This window comes from Daucus carota, chromosome 7 (assembly GCF_001625215.2).
Source record: "Daucus carota subsp. sativus chromosome 7, DH1 v3.0, whole genome shotgun sequence".
Classification (NCBI taxonomy): domain Eukaryota; kingdom Viridiplantae; phylum Streptophyta; class Magnoliopsida; order Apiales; family Apiaceae; genus Daucus; species Daucus carota.
Window position 1 is genome coordinate 37,799,990 of NC_030387.2, and position 17,346 is coordinate 37,817,335.

Here is a 17,346-nt window from a genome sequence, read left to right on the forward strand (position 1 = left end):
GTTGTCCAGAGTCCAAGTTTCAGCAGGGTGCCTAGTCTCATATTGATTGACAGTGCTCAAGCATAAAGAAGATCTATCTTGTAGAAGATCTATCTTGCAGAAGATCTAACCGTTGAAATTGTAAGAAATCTCTCTCTTGAATTTTTCTACTGATTTCATCTATAATTTTTTTTGAAAAAATTTCATCTAAAGTTAAGTATATGTGAAATATTAGTTATATGTATCCAAAACACAAGAAGCAAAAGTGTACTTGGCACTTCTTTCAACCGGGAAGTCCAAGTGAACTTTGATATAATCCAAATTTAAATCCGATCTAATGAATTATGGATCAGATTTGGTCCGGATATATTTAAAAAAATTCATATTAAAATTAAATTCCATTCTGATATCTTTAAATATAATCCACATTTAAAATAATTACGTCTGATCATTATTATTATTTGAAATAATAATGACAGAACAGTTTATTCAAGACTCAACAGTGGTTTGAGCTTAGTTTGGGGAAACGGATATGGATTTTGACTAAGATAAAAAAAATATTATTTAAAATGGAGTAATTATTGTACACATCGTAATTCACTATAATCGATATATTAAATCAAGCTTTTAAAATGTATTAAATATCACCATAACATAAGATATTTGTATGATATATTGAATTAAGATATAATGAATTAAGATTTTGATATATATTAAAATGTTAACATTATATATGATTTTGATATGTGTTAAGGGGAGTGTATTCAACTATTATTCTATGAATTTTATCCAAATCAAGGATTTTAATAAATTGTATCTGATTTTGATTTTATTAGAATCATAGATTAAATTTTGCAGAGTTGGTGTTCAGTCTTTAGGATTTAAGAACAATGCATTGATTTTGGTTTGGTGCTTCAAAATCTCACAGATTTTAGTGGGATTTCAAATATTTTAAAATATACTGAACAATCTCACAAAACCCATCATTTTATGAAATTAAAAAAAAATCATCAATATTTTGAATGCTATCTTATTTTAATGGATTTTAAATAATTTCAATCAAATACCATAAGATTTTTTAAATATAATTTAAAATCTTGATTGAATACTACCGTATTTTGTAGCATAGCTTAAAATCCTAATTGAAAACTCTAGAGACATTTTTAAAATTTTGAGTTGAATATCCCCGCATTTCATCAATCAACTACGAAAATATTGTGTGCACAAGTTTATAGTTTTCTTAGTTTCCAGTTTGATGTCTTTCTCGGCTAACATATCTTTGAGATGGAGTTATGCATTTCATCAATCAACTACGAAAATATTGTGTGCACAAGTTTATAGTTTTCTTAATTTCCAGTTTGATGTCTTTCTCGGCTAGCATATCTTTGAGATGGCTAGCATATCTTTGAGATGGAGTTATGCTTGTGACGTGGTGATGAGTTTGATATCATTTTACACTTTTACACTATATATCATAGTTAGATATCACCCTAAAATTAAAACAAACAATTTTATTGACAATGTAGCAGAATGATATATCGTTTTTATACCATCTACTTATAACATTAAATAACTATTTACTTCATTGTGATACAAAATTATCATGAATATACATTCATAGCATAATATCTTTAAATATTTAATAATAACTAAAATATATTGCTATAAACGGGTTTCTATAATCTTGTTCAAAATCCCAATTTTACTCCAATTCCTCACGCTCCTGGTTCTCGTCCTCATCTTTGTACTCCTCTTCCACGTCCTTATCGTCACTGGGCTCCTTCTCATCTAATCCATCTTCATCTACATTGATATGGCAGCAACGTAAAGATCCTTCGGGTACATCTTTATCCCAAGTTACATTTATATATTTATATATAAAAATGAAGACAAAGGACACAAGAAAATCTATAAGATTATAACTAAGATGAATTGGGTGAAAATATATGAGGTAATGATGATCAGATGAAAACTGCGCTACAATATATAGACATCTTTTTTAACTAATGCTTAATGCTTAATAGAGATTTCATTTAATCCATCTTCATCTACATTGATATGGCAGCAAAGTAAAGATCCTTCGGGTACATCTTTATCCCAAGTTACATTTCTATTCATGGATAAAAATGAAGACAAAAGGCACAAGAAATCTATAAGACTATGACTGACTCAGATGAATTAGGTGAAAGTATACGAGGTAATGATGATAAGGCGAAAGCTGCGGCTGCAATATATAGACATCTTCTTTAGCTAGTAATTAATACAGATTTCATTTTTTCATTAATTCAGATATGCAAGATTCTACTAGATATCATATACATTAGATAATATTAAAAGCGAAATGATATACAATATCTTAGTAAAAATATCATTTTACTTGGATTCTAATAAGTGATATATTATATAATTTTGTTCATTTTAAATTTTGAATGAAATTTATATTTGTTTTATAATTAAATAATAGGGAATGAATGTATATAATTAATTTAGATGTATTTTTCAGATTTTTTATAATTATATTAAAATTTGTGAATTTTTCGAATTCTGTGTAAGACAGAGAAAGATCAAAAATGTTATTTAAAACAGAAAATTATTATATTTACCGTACTTCACTATATTTGATATATTAAATTAATATTTTGATATGTATTTAATATCACTATAACATAAGATATTTGTACAATATACCGAATTAAGATTTTGATATATATTATTAAAAAACAAAGATTTTGATATATATTAAATGTCAACATAATAAATGATTTTGATATGTATTAAGCGGAGTGTATTCAATTTCAATTTTAATGAATTTTATATGATTCATGGATGTTAATGTATTGTATAAGGATTTGATTTTATACGGATTCTTGATAAAATATCACAGATTTGGTGCAGATTCTTCCAGATTTAAACACAATACATCAAAATCTCATGAATTTTGGTGGGACTTCAATATCTTAAAATACACCGAACAATTCCAAGAATCCATCATTATATTTAATCCAAAAAAAACCATCACCATTTGAATATTGTCAGATTTTAATGGATTTTAAATAATCTTAATTATATACAATCAGAATTTTAAGTATAATTTAAAATCTTGATTGAAAACCACCAGATTTTGTAGTATAATTTAAAATCCTAATTGAATACTTGAGGATTCTGATATATTATTTAAAATCCGAGTTGAATACCCTCAAATTTTACAAATGAAAACACGTGACTTGTGACGACTTATTTGATAAGCTGACAGATTAAAATGTCCGTTTGAATAATTTTGATTAATTAATGACTTATGAGTTATTAAAAATATAATAATAAAATTAAAAGTGATTTATGAGTAACTTATGACTTGAGAATAATTTTTATCAAAAAAAAGTTTAAAAAAATTTAGTCGCTGAAAAAGTACCTAAAACTAACTTCTAGCTTTAAGTTAGTTGTGGCTTATTTGTGACTTTAAACTGACTTTTGACTTATTACATAAACAGACATTTTTTAACTTAAATGACTTAAAACCCAAGCTTTTAAGCCGAGGCAAACACGCTTATAGTTGTCCGGATTTAAGTTTCAGCAGCGTGTTGTAAGTGGCCCCGTCTCATAGTGATTGACAACGGCATAATGTTGAAGTCACTTGCAAAAGATTTTGCTGTTGGATCTTCCTACTGATCTTGTCTGGAGATCAAATGTCGGTAAAACACTAGTTAGGGAATTTCGCGGAGTCAACCAGTATCAAACATAAATTTATAATTTTGCTATCGATAATGTGTATCATTGACAAAGGACAGATGGTTGACATACCAGTGCAACTTGAAAGGCCAATTGCAAGAATATGAGATGAGGCTTTTTAAAATTCAGTCTTTCAACTCATTTTTAGCTAGTAGAAAACGATCTGTAAAGAACAACTTTGCTGGAATATGTTCCTTATTGATATGATCTTGCTATCTACTAGTAGCCATGCATGCACGTGAAGGGTAACGAAAAAAATGAGTCGACATAAAATGGAATCACGTAAATTCCAGCTTTCGGTGTGCAAATTTGCTATAAATTGAGTATCTGTGGAACCAGATGTATTGGAGCACAGGGATGCAAAGAAGAAGAGAGGTCTTACATGAAGGGGAGAGGCTGTTTGGAAGCCAAGGATGATTGCCTGCCTAGTTCCATCCAAAGGTGAAATATTGGCTTGTTTGTTACAACAAGCCAAACAAACTCTTTGGATTGGTTTCCTCAGCAGGCAGTCAAATTGGCTTATTTGACAGCTTTCATTCTCTCATGCTAGGCCTTCTCCTCTACACTTCTACCCCTCGGAAGGGCGTTGGCCCGGTCGCCGCAGTTTAAACTTAAAACTTTGAAAATGTTTGATATGCTTGCTGTAGAAAGAGGATTGCTTTCAGTCATTTGTTTGTTTTGTTAACTCATTCTATGTTACCATAGCAAAATACAGCATTGTCTTTTGTTTGTTCATCTAGTCCTATGACAAGTAAGTCTACCTGTGAAATTTTGTCACCAAGTGGCTGTAGTTTAGTGGTTAGAATTCCACGTTGTGGCCGTGGAGACCTGGGCTCGAATCCCAGCAGCCACATAGAAATCACATGTTCTCTTTTTGAAATTAAAGATTATCCATCCTCTTCATAGAAACAACAACCAGCTTCAAGCCAATCTTTTTTTCTTCAAAGCCAAGCAAACATATGAGTTTACCATTTCAATAGTTTTATGCTCAATGAAGAGTTTGCAGCAATCTCAGGATATGCATTATGTGACATTTGACAAGCTCCGAGTATCCGAATTTCCATACTATTCCTGTATTTTAACTTTTAAACAATAAATCTTCAGTACTTTAAACTTTAAAGTGATGAAGTTATACATATTTTGTATAAAAATATATTTTTAAAATTTTTATTTGTAAAACAAACTTAATTTTCCATGTTTTCCTAATTAGACATTCATAATTTTGAATTTTTTCAATAAAAAAGTGGTATTAATAAAATATAAGCTATAAAATAATATGTTTTTTCCTGTATGTTTAAGAAGTATATAGTCCACGGTTTTAAGAAAAATGCTATATATTCAGAATATTATTTCTTATATTTAAGTTCACAATGTTTGATCACTACTAGAAAAACTGCCTACAACAACGGCTAAAAACTGATGTCTGAATTTTTCTTGACCGATGTCTACGCGGGGATGTTAAAAGTATACAGTTTAGACATCGGTTTTTAACTGATGTCTATGTAGTACTTGCACATCGTTTTATTAATAAAATTTGATGTCTTTGACTAATATTTATAAATATATTACATTATAATTTTATTGATATTATTATATTTTCAGGTCTAAATTCCATACAATATATAACCTATAAGGTAAAAATAGACATTTAAATCGATTATTAGTTAAAATCTGATGTCTATTACAATTATTGACATCACACAAAAATAATATCGATGTTAAATAGCTTATAAGAAAACAGCCCATAAAAGAGTGTGATGTCAAAGGGAAGGAATGACAATTACTGAATAAACCAACCAATGTTATTAAGATATATAACATCAGTTATTGGAGCCTAATTTTTCTTAAGCAATGTTTTTGTCATTGATGTCTAAACTAAGAATATACACCTTCAAGATGGAGACCGAGAAATGAAGCTGTGAACGGAAACCCTAAACCCCAATTGAACAAATTGAAAACCAGAAATTCAATCGAACCAATTGAGCTGCGAATTGAAGCTGCCTTTCTTACTTCGGAGGTGTATTTCTCCAAGATGGGTCTTCAATTAAAATGGAGTCTTTAAAAGCGGCTGTTTTTACTCCTTCGATTCGATCGACGGTGAGATAGTGAGATAGAGAGAGATTAAAGAGGGAGATGGTTAGAGATGGAGAGATGAAAGAGGGATATGGTGGGAGATAGGGCAGCGGGGAGAAAGAGTTAGAGAGATCATCGAGATAGGGGAGGTAGAGTGAGAGAATGCCAGAGAGAAATAGAAAAGGGGGAGAATTTTATGATATGTTTTATCTTTTGGTCAAGTACAACCGAGTGTTGTTTAATAAGGAGAAACTACGCTGGGCTTTCTTTTACTTTTTTTTAAACTGATAATAAGATATCAGTTATTTTAGAAACTGATGTCTAAAATATGGTTTAACATCATGTTAAAAAAATTTGATGTTAAAAAGATATTTAACATCAGTGATTTTATGAATGATGTTAAAACCCTGATGTTGTATCCAGTTTTTCTAGTAGTGGATTGGTTCGATCACCCTTTTTATGCACATTAAATAATTAATTAAAATCAGCCACTTATGTAGATAGATATAAAAGTTACACTAGATTAATGATAAAGTAATAATAATATTCAAAATTGCTTCTACAATTAATTTAGAACATTTTCTATAAATAAATTAAAAATCTATGATATGATATTCGAATCTTGATTTAATATTGTTCATCTTAGAACTCAACCGTTTATATTATGTATTAAAATATATTTATAATGATATATTATTTGATAGGATATTTTTTTTCACCTATACAAAGATTATTTTTAAGCGAAGTGTAATATTTTGGTACTTTTCGTCTCGAAAGCGACTATCATCAAATCCCTTATTTGCTCAGAGGTACTCTATAAATTTTGACTTTTAATTTTATTTCTCATGCTTGTTAATATATACATGTATTTGAATTTAATGAAGAATTAATAATTATAAAAACAAGTTATCGTATAAATATGAGAATTCAGATTCCGTGATTCTAAAATAAGATGAAGATAGAAGCCAGAATGACATCACCTATAAATAGAAAAATCAGAATAAAAATAACTACAGTAACATCATAACTAAATTTTTTCGACCCAATAACTGGATAAATAAATTCAATCCGGTATATCTCTAAATTTTTCAGAACAGTTCTCCCAAAATTTCGCGGAGAGGTTACAGGGTTTATCCTCTCTAAACACCCGGTTCTCAGGCTCACACGTAAAAGTATTAGAAGTTCTAATACTTATTTGTAAGATGTATAAACTTAAATTGTTAAAAAAAAAATAAAATTGTGCAGAGGTTAATCTGGTCATTTCATGACCGAGGAAGGGGGATTTTCAGGTGTTCTACTGTTCTGAGTTCACACACCAACACACACAAATCTTTTCAATTGAGGAGATGTGGACTGCGAAAGACTATCATCACCTCCTCCGTTTCACAATCATCACTGGTAATTAACCTCTACTTTCTTTTTACTCGAATATATTTTCACTATGCAAAACTATACGCTTATTTAATTTATTTTGTTTTGCTTGTTCAATTACTACTTATTTCAGCTGCTATTTACAATCTCAGAAGAGCAGATTCTGTTGCGGTGCCCTCTACCGGTTGCTACGTTTTCGATAATTCCAGTCACATTTTCGATTTCGTATCCAATTCTGTTTACTTTTTTGTTGTTTGATTAGCTCTGTTTGCAACGGGTTGATTATCAAATAGATTGCTTTTGTTTTTTCAAATATTCAAGTAGATCATGGACAAATTTTTGTTCTAAATTGCATCACTTGTTTAAAATAAAGTTACATTCTATTAATTTTTAATTTTTTCATAAATAAAAAATGTTGACCTTTGCTTTCGAAATGAACATATGCTCATCATCAGTTCTTATAAGTACTCGTCTTCTCTTTCAATTGAATTCAAATTCTATTTTTCTATATTTCTCCGATCTAATCTTTGATTTTTTTATTTTTCTTAATTTTATCATTACGTTGCCTTCTGTACAAGTTCACATCAAGTCCTTAGTTCACGTCATATAATTTAACAAAAAAAGTTTAGTTTAACCTAACTTCGCAAAAATATATCAAGATGTAACTTAATTTAAAAGGAGTGGTGCAAATGAGACCAAAAATTTGTCAGTGATGCACTTGATATATTGAAACGAAGCAAGTGACTTAATTGATAATTAAACCTTATTACACATGTTTTCGCTTAAGATGTTGATTAGAGTACCTGGATTGGGCACCCTTTTGAGCACGAAGGCAAGGTAACTGACTGCTGTTGATTACCTATTGTCTAATTCAACAAGTAGGATGTTTATATCTCGAAATAAATACAATGAGATTTACACGCGTAACCTTAACTTGGCATTGCGCTTTTGTGAGGCAGTGATAATTATGTGATGAATCATATGTTTATATAATTCTTATTCAAAGTAGGTGCTTAATAGATTGTAAACACGTGTTTGTAATCGGTGTTGGGCATGTGTTTGTAACCATCTTGTAGCTTTCTCCATACAATGCAGCTTAAGCTTCCAGTCCTCCTTATAGCTTCAAATTTGATGATCCGTCGTCTGTGCATGTTTTAGGGGCCGAGATAGATGAGTAAAATTATTGTGACTTAGTTTTAAGAGAATGAATTTTTCGTAGTATTTAACTGCATATTAGCTACTTGGGATATATGGTACCAAGTCATTAATGGCAATATAAAGTTGGAGTCGTTAAGACATATTCACATCTTGTATCTATCGACTGGGTGATGATGGTACCATATATCACTAGACGAGCAGTAGAAACACGGGCTTGCTATATTGTGTGAACTAATCCTTCTCTTGGTAAAGGAAAAACCGTGAGGATAACTCCCTAAGCGGACGGTAGCCCACTTATGTGCAGAAAATATGAAAAATCAACACTCACAGAGGATGGGAAATCTTGATTGCATTCATTAACATTGCTGTGCTTACTATGTATTTCTATATTTTATGTTCAGACATGTAATGCTGTTTTGCATGTCCGTGCAGGATGCAGACACAGTGATCCGGTTTTGTAAAGATGTGGAGAGTAGATCGCAATCGGTAGTAATATCTAGCCCATACATGTGCCTAACTAAGATTGAACATTGGTTCTCATATATAAACTGAATTGTTTTCTTTAATCTCTTTATACTAGAGTTAAAATTTGTTCTGTTACATTTCAGTATATGTTTCTCAGGCTTTGTTAAGCAATAACAACAAACCCCATTCTGTGTTCTTCCACGCCTTTAGTAAAATTGGTGATTCATGTATTAATGCAAATTGCTTCTGGTATTTTACAAGCTCCTTTTATGTTTGTGTTGACTACTTGACTTTTGAAGGGACTGATTATGTATACACCGTAAACAATGAATCTGTAAACTTGCTTTTCATACATACATATAAGGTTATATTCTGTCATATCATCGGGTATTGGGACATATTTTTAACAATGGTGATTTTCCTGGTCCTACTGAGCATTGACTAAGATTTGAAGAGTTATATCCGCAGCCAATATTTAGTTAAAAGTAACATATTGTATCCTTTGAAGTCTTGCATTGTTTGTATAAAGATGAACTGTCAACTCTTTACATATTTGCATTGGCAAATGAAAACATGTTGCATATATGTTTTACAGATTTGGTATAATTCCTATCAGCTAAATGTCTATGTATACATTTGCAGGGATATGTTGATTTTGGAAGATTTGATCAGTTCAACTATTTTGCTGCTGGTTCAGGGCGCTATAACTTCGTGCAAGTAAGCTGTAATTAGTTGTTATTATTTATCCAAAAGTAACATGTTAATACAAAATACAAATAAACTAACGTTTGCTATACATTACATGTCCTGTAACAAATGGGAATCCTTATCAGAAACTAGTGGCTACTAAGATATTTACAGTAATTATAGATGAACTGTAAATAATCTTTCCGTGCTATTTCTCTGGATCCTGTTTGATATTTTATTTGTACTTTTCCTCCTAAGTATCACATTATTGCAAAATCTGGTTTTAAGAATATTTGGTTCTATATACATTAAGGAATTTTATGATGGTGACCTGACAAAATGTGAACAAAGTTTTGACAAAAGGGGGCGTACAGCTCAGGTTAGTTTGCAATAATTATTGCTTGAGTTATAGGTTTAGTTTGCAAGTACTTAAATGCTGCTTACAAATTTACATTTAAGTGATGGAGGGTTTGCAATATTTATAATTTTAAGTTTCTTGCAATTGCCCAGGTGAATATTATTTGTGGAGATTGTCCAAATGGACAATGTAAAGGTATGTGTTCTTCTCAATGTAACAGATATCTATAGACAGTTAGAAAGTATGAATTTAGGACAAATCTTTTCTCTACTTCACAGTTTTAATTATATCTTGTTCAACAGCAGTTTCTTCAACTAGGTGGTGCCCGTAAAATGTTCCACTTCCAGTGTTGTAATTATTCTTCTTGGTGTTTAAATGTTAGACTAAATGTGTCAATTCATGTCAACTGGCGGAGCGGCGAGAGATATATGATCATGAGCTTATAGTAACTGGTGCTATTGAGATGAGATAGTATGCACCAGGCAAATTTGATTATATCGTTTTTTAATCCCTTGTGTTTGTCTCTTATCCAATTTCAGGTGGACTTGGATGTATATGTGATGTTGTCTCTGCATCAACATGCAGGTTTCTAGCATAAACTTTTAATGGTTTTTTGTCTTATTTTTAATTTTGATATCAGATTATCAGACTGCTGTATAAACCTTGTGTAATTAGTATCGTTTGTTTGATTCTTCACGAGGTGTCCTCCAAATAATTTAGACTGATCCCCCCCTCCCAGATCCTGGGTGAGTGAGCGGGATTTTACTAAGTGTAGCTTGTTATTTTTGCTTCTTCCCTCTATTGTAAAGAGAATGTGAAAATTTTCCCTAGCACTATCGCTCCAAGTAGTATCAGAATTGGGACCTGTAACCCTATGTTTTAATAAGCTCTTTGGAATCAATCCCTTACCACTTGACCAGCCTTGCTGGATTAAGCTATATTTAATTTTTAAAAAGATAAAAAAAATGCTATTAGGTTTGTTAGTGGAGATACCTGACTACTCACTTATATCGAACATAAGTAGATCATTGAAGTCAAGGAAGGGACCTTATACATTTTCTGTCTTGTAACCCTTTCACACTTTCTGGATCCGCGTAAACCATGTTGATTTCATAAAGAAGTATCCAGGGGCTTTCTTTTAGCCAATGTTTGATAATTACGGGCTTAGATTACAAGAAACATCGGTTTCTTAGTGCATACTAAGTTACTAACATACCGGTGACCCATTAATTAAAACTACGAGCCATTGATTAAAACTACGAGAAGATTTAATTTAGTCCCGTCCACAGGTGTTACTCCCAATTTCTTTGATATCTTATAATCTTATGTTTTCATTCAAATAATATGTTTTACCTACTTTTATATGTAGTCTTGTCATTGAACTTGCCATTCCGTGCGAGAAACAGGGATTGCGGGTGTTTGAAGGCTTCACAGTTGGTTTGCATCCACGGTCTTCAGAAATTGTACATATATATATAACCTTGCTAACTACCAAAGTTACAAATTGTAAATTTGGTAATTATTAAAAATCATAGTTGCCACTTGTGAACTATGTAGGTTTACAATGGACTTACCCAACTAGGATTCGAAAAAGCGCATAAGGAATTCAGGTTAGAAGTTGCATTTTGGTATTGGTATTTCGTCACTTATTTACATTGTTTTCTTACAGGGAAACCTGCACAAATTTATTTCTTCCATCTTAATAGATTTTTGAGATGCTTTAGTATTCCTTTTCTTTTACACCCTGCTCCTGGGTTCAAAATAGGGAGAAAAGCACATGAATGAAGGAAGTAAATAAATTTTGCATTCCTATTTACGCTCCGAGTTCTCTTTGAGAAGGAAAGCAAGTGAAGAGAAAAGAAAATTTTATTTACTTTCCTCCCTAAAGTTTCACTTGAAAAGTGGATTGAGGAAATTAAAAATGACTTATAATTTCAAATATACCATTACTACATAGATAATCACTTTTTTCAATTTAAGAATGACATTGTAATTTAACGAACAATTATATGCTTTCCTTCCAACTCGGATCCCATGAATCAAAAACTTGTTACATTTTACTATACTTACATCCTTTCCAGTTTAAAAAAATCTGACTGAAAGAGTGAAAGTTTTCAGTGAATGATTTAAAACTATAAGAATTACAGAGAACATTTGTCCTTGGTATGTAGCTCTTGCATTTATCTTAAAGGGGATATTAAAAAAAATATTCTTGCTTTCTGCTTTATGGGGATTATAACTGGACTAGGCCACCAAATTAGTGTATCTACTTGGTATATAACTCCCTCCCCCAGAAACAGCCAGAGAAGGAGGTAGGGTGGTGCACCAGGGCTTCTGGACATCACCTCAAACTCCAGAAATTTTACAGAAGTCGCTATAGAATATTTATGTATTGTAGTTTGTTTCTTGTAAGTGTAAATAACTATAAGAATAAGATACTGTATAGCTATAGCATAAAGATTCTTTTGAATTTTTGTTATTTTATATTGCATTATTAACTGAACAAGATGTGAAAGCTATAGCTTATCATGTTCCATTATGCAGCTTCAAAACGGAACAGACTAATGTAGCTCTGTACATGACGGCGGTTTCTTCCCTTTCCAGTTTAGTGCAAGTACCTGTGACCAAGGTACTTAATCTGCTACAAGTATATGTTATGACAATTTTGCATCGAAAATTGAGCCTTCGTTTCTATGTCCTAGATTTCCCCAGAGAAAGGCTTAGAGCTTAGGTTGTCAGGCTCAGCAATGACCGGGAATCTAGCAACAACTTTGTCACCCTCAGTGTTCCTTATGGATTGGAGATGTATGGACTTCTATGTTCCTTTTGTAAGATAAGATCTGTGTGCATGATTTTATACAAAATATATACATAATAATATATCTGAAGGGATCACAACCTCTAAGAAATTTTTTTGAGCTTTCACCTGCAATTTCAGGTGAGAAGGCGCGTGATACTCCGTATGAAGTTGAGATTACTATACCAATAGATAACTATGAACCCATACAATTCACTCTTACAAAAATGTGCGGTAAGTATCATACATCTTTATACTTTATTGTGAATGAAGCATTTTGGTGTTTGATTTGCCTTAATTTTCAAGATATTAGTACTTAAAGTAACTTTTTGAGGAAAAATTGCGGTACAGTAACATATTCCTAACCTAAATGGGAACTGGATTTTCACTTCGTTTTAAATGTTGGATAAAGCTAATTGTTGACTATGTTGATTGTATAGAAACATGTCCATTTTATTCTTGGTATGCGTATGTTTTTCAGATGAATCTAATATACTTGCTATTTTCCAGACTATAAGCAGGGTCAAGGGGGAAATGCTGCCAAGGGATGGGCTGTATTTGGAGTGCTAGCTTGCATGTATAACTTCCTCAAATTTGTTTCTTTTAAATGCAGCCTTTGATCATTAATTGTACATATCCTATACTTTGGTGTCTTCTGCTTCCTCGCTGCTGGAACGTGTACTTTTATATATGAGCGTGCTGATTATTGCTTGATAATAATTGATATATATGGTCTAATAGTTCAAATTATTGCGTGGTAACTGTGATGTTACATGGATCCATCAGTGTCTTATTTAGTCTACTTTTAAGGCTTGCTTTGACCATATTAAATTCAATTGGCTTACTTGAAGCAGATTTATTGTCATTTCCACACTGGTCTGTTGTGGAGGATTTGTCTACAAGACTCGAGTGCAAAATCAGGTATATTACCAACTTTTGTGTGCTGTCATTTACTAGTTGTCATAATCGATTATTGAAGAAAATAGTTCTCATAGTCCTTTCGACAGATTCTAATAATATTATGCTACCTGCAGCGAGGAATTGATGCATTACCAGGCATGACACTTTTATCTGCGTGCTTGGAAACAGTAAGTAAAGAGCATTGCCGCCCTAATCGCCCATATGGCCAAGTTAATTATTTGGCTTGTTCAACTCATAAAATGACTTGTCAGTTAACTCAGTTGAAATTTATATATCAATGTGATTTTTTTTTTCCCACTAATATAATTATGCAAGACATTCCTGATTAGAGCTGGCAATCGTGTCGTGTACTTTATTTTCGTGTATTTTCGTGTTTTGTGTATTTGAAGGTGAAATCCGTATCTGCCTGTTATCAATTTCGTGTACTTAATTTAAAACCCACATTCGATCCAAAATGTTTCGTGTATTTTTCGTGTACCTTTCGTGTACATTATATATATAAATATAAATATAGTTTTAATTAAAAAAATATCTGTAAAATATATTTTTCTATATAATTTTACTAAAGATGATATATTTATGCTTGCATACAATTTTACACAAATTTGTTAATGTATATATAGTATATATCTACATATACATATAAATATATATTTTTCGCATAATTATATATTTAATATATTATAACATATAAAAAAAAAATATCATGTACCTTCGTGTACCCAAAATGAAAACACATATCCGGCACGAAATCGTGTTCGTTTACGTTCGACGTTCGTCTTTCGTGTACCGAAATCAAAACTTATATCCAATTTTTTTCGCGTCGTTTGTTTCGTGTTAGCGTGTAATGTGTCAAATTGCTGGGCCTATTCCTGATGTACCACCAGGTGCAAGGGTTTATGATTATCCATTACATTTTAGGTTTACGTAACAGTTTATCATCAGTTTCGTGACTGCTGTCTGTTCCGTTCTCTAATGAGTTAAGATGAATGATCTCTCTGTGTAAAAAAGCTCAACTTGTGAAGAAACTGTAGTCCATCAAAAATCATATTAACTCTGTTGGTGTCAATAATTATTATCTAAAAGATAGATACAAAATTTTAATATCAACTATTAACTGCAGTGACCTGCTTTAGATGCATATTGCTTCTACAACTCCATATCTACACTTGTGCTTTCTTATATTGGTTCTTTTTGAATCATATATGTGTGTAGGTAAGTGGAGCGCCTCAAGGTTACACAATCCCAGAGGAACCAAATAGTCCTTTTCCCAGTCAAGCCTCCTGGGAACGCCCCCCTGCCTCCACACAAGCAACAACACGTACAAGTGGAAAGTATGGATCAATTTAAGTTTGTGGGCTTTCGTTGAATATACCATTAAATATACTCTTGAAGATTCGTGTGCTACTCTGAGAAACTTCAGTTTTTTTTGGGGGTGGGTTGGTGGAGGGGGGCTTTGAGACATAATTCTTGGAGCATTAATGCTTTATCCTGCTTCCTGCACCCAGAAGACCTTTCAGTTTTGCCTTTTCTGAGACACCTTACATTACACTGATCATTTTCAAGCTATGCGAGCTATACTGAGATTACCTTTGTATGTCACTCTAATTAAGAATTTGGATTCAGATGTAGTCAAGGAATTGTAACATAACTGTGCAATTGAAATGTTATGACTTGCCATATGCTTGGCTGGCACCTGAGCGTTTTTTTTTTTTATCTTAAATGATTTGTAAAACAATAGAAACTATTTAATGTCATCGCGGTGCTTTTTCTATAGTTCTATGCTTCCGCTACTTGTATTGTTGTATGTGGCTATATTGCCACTGCAAGCATTAGATTGACTCGGTCTAGTAGGTATATATGGCACATGGAATGGGCAGAAGCGGTATGGTTGAGTCTAGTTCAAGTCACTTAACAACCAAAGTTTGCTAAAACCAGAGCAAAGTTTCGAATGATCTAGGGTCAATTTGATGAAGTGGCCATGTATGAGAGAATAATGACACTTGAAAAATATAGAGCTTGTACTGTTTGGTCAATGAGCAGGTGCTCCTGCTCCATACAAACCTAAACTCGTTTTGATGAATATACATAATACCAAGTTACTAACAGAACCTGCTACCAACTCCATTCCTCTGCCACCTTCCCATATTCCTGCTCCCCAGAGTCCATGTTATATAAACCAGAATTTTGTTATCAAGTTTCATCAAATCATAAGCCTGAATACATACTAGAGCTACAAGAGAGTAGACAGAAAATGGCTAAATCGATTAGCATTATCATGCTTGTGACTCTTCTAACATTTGCACCACTCTGCTTCTCTCGCAAAACTGACACAGGTTATCTGTATCCTCAGTTCTATGATCGTTCTTGCCCAAAGGCGGCTGAGATAGTGAAGTCCATTGTTTCCAGTGCTGTTGCAAAAGAAACTCGCATGGCTGCTTCCCTGCTCCGCCTTCACTTCCATGACTGTTTTGTCAAGGTCCAGTTCTAACCAACTGATGTTAAACTACTTTTAACTACTTGCAAGTGCATTCTAATTGTTTTAGTCTTTCACCATGCAGGGATGCGATGCATCAATACTCTTAGACGGCAGCAGTGGTATAATCAGTGAAAAAGGGTCTAACCCTAACCGAAAGTCTGTACGTGGTTTTGATGTTATTGACCAGATAAAATCAGCACTTGAGAGTGCATGCCCTCAGACGGTCTCTTGTGCTGATATCATGGCTCTGGCAGCCAGGGACTCTACTGTTCTGGTAAGTTTAAACTATGTGCATATATAGATTGCATTCAGTTTCAGTTGCAGATACATAAACTGATCATTTGTTACTTTTTATGTAGACTGGGGGACCGAGCTGGGAGGTTCCTCTAGGAAGAAGGGACTCGAGAGGGGCGAGTTTGAGTGGCTCCAACAACAACATTCCTGCTCCAAACAACACTTTCCAGACAATATTGACCAAATTTAAGCTACAAGGACTTGACATAGTCGATCTTGTGGCACTCTCTGGTATGTTTTGGTGATATTTGTTATAACATCTGTCAGTGGCTAAACTGATACAAATTTTGACTAAATTGATTCAAAATTTAACTTTTTAATGACTAAGTTGATGCAAAATTTCAAATTGGTAACCAAATTGAGCCAATTTTAAAATGAGTGACTAATTTAATATATTTGAATAAAATGAGTGATGAAATCTTATTTTTAACACTCCGTTATGATCATACAGGAAGTCACACAATCGGGAAATCAAGATGTGTCAGCTTCAGGCAGAGGCTTTACAATCAATCAGGCAATGGACAGCCAGATTATGCATTGGATCAATACTACTCTGCGCAACTCAAAACTCGCTGCCCGAGGTCTGGTGGTGACCAAAACCTTTTCTCTCTAGACTTTGTTTCACCAACAAAATTCGACAACAGCTACTTCAGGAATTTGCTTGCTTCAAAGGGCCTGTTAAACTCTGACCAAGTTCTTGTGACCAAGAATGAAGCTTCCCTTGAGCTAGTGCGAAAATACGCTGAGAACAATGAGGAATTCTATGAACAATTTGCTAAGTCCATGGTTAAGATGGGTAACATTTTTCCACTGACTGGTAAGAGGGGAGAGATCAGGAAGAGTTGCAGGAAGATAAATACTTGAGAAACACCACATCACTTGGAAAAATTACTGTCAGCTGTCTATGCATTCCTAGTTTTCACCCTTTTTACCCTTCTTGTTTTACCTTGTCATCAGCTTGATTTCTACATTGAATACTGTATTGGACTTCTTGGTCCTTGAGATTTATGGGCACAGTTTCATTATACTTCTCTGTAT

The 17,346-nt window shown here is 32.7% G+C and overlaps 2 protein-coding genes and 1 non-coding gene across 3 annotated transcripts; all 3 read left to right on the plus strand.

The window, feature by feature from the left end:
• Nucleotides 1-4,486: 4,486 nt before the first annotated feature.
• On the plus strand, nt 4,487-4,558 carry TRNAH-GUG (transfer RNA histidin (anticodon GUG)). Its single transcript has one exon. It is a non-coding gene; the product is annotated as a tRNA-His (tRNA).
• Nucleotides 4,559-7,021: 2,463 nt separating this feature from the next.
• Nucleotides 7,022-15,311, plus strand: LOC108196466 (uncharacterized). Its single transcript, XM_017363764.2, has 17 exons — nt 7,022-7,176; nt 7,283-7,374; nt 7,948-7,986; nt 8,740-8,793; nt 9,415-9,489; nt 9,773-9,838; nt 9,970-10,012; nt 10,357-10,402; nt 11,187-11,280; nt 11,375-11,427; nt 12,362-12,446; nt 12,520-12,622; nt 12,756-12,848; nt 13,125-13,191; nt 13,469-13,535; nt 13,649-13,702; nt 14,751-15,311. The coding sequence occupies exons 1-17, from the start codon at nt 7,125-7,127 to the stop codon at nt 14,883-14,885; spliced, it is 1,218 nt and encodes a 405-aa protein (XP_017219253.1). The 5' UTR covers nt 7,022-7,124; the 3' UTR covers nt 14,886-15,311.
• A 350-nt stretch (nt 15,312-15,661) lies between these two features.
• LOC108196467 (peroxidase 72) lies at nt 15,662-17,345 on the plus strand. Its single transcript, XM_017363765.2, has 4 exons — nt 15,662-16,014; nt 16,097-16,288; nt 16,374-16,539; nt 16,760-17,345. Exons 1-4 carry the CDS (start codon nt 15,703-15,705, stop codon nt 17,170-17,172), a joined length of 1,083 nt encoding a protein of 360 aa, XP_017219254.1. The 5' UTR covers nt 15,662-15,702; the 3' UTR covers nt 17,173-17,345.
• Nucleotide 17,346: the final 1 nt, after the last annotated feature.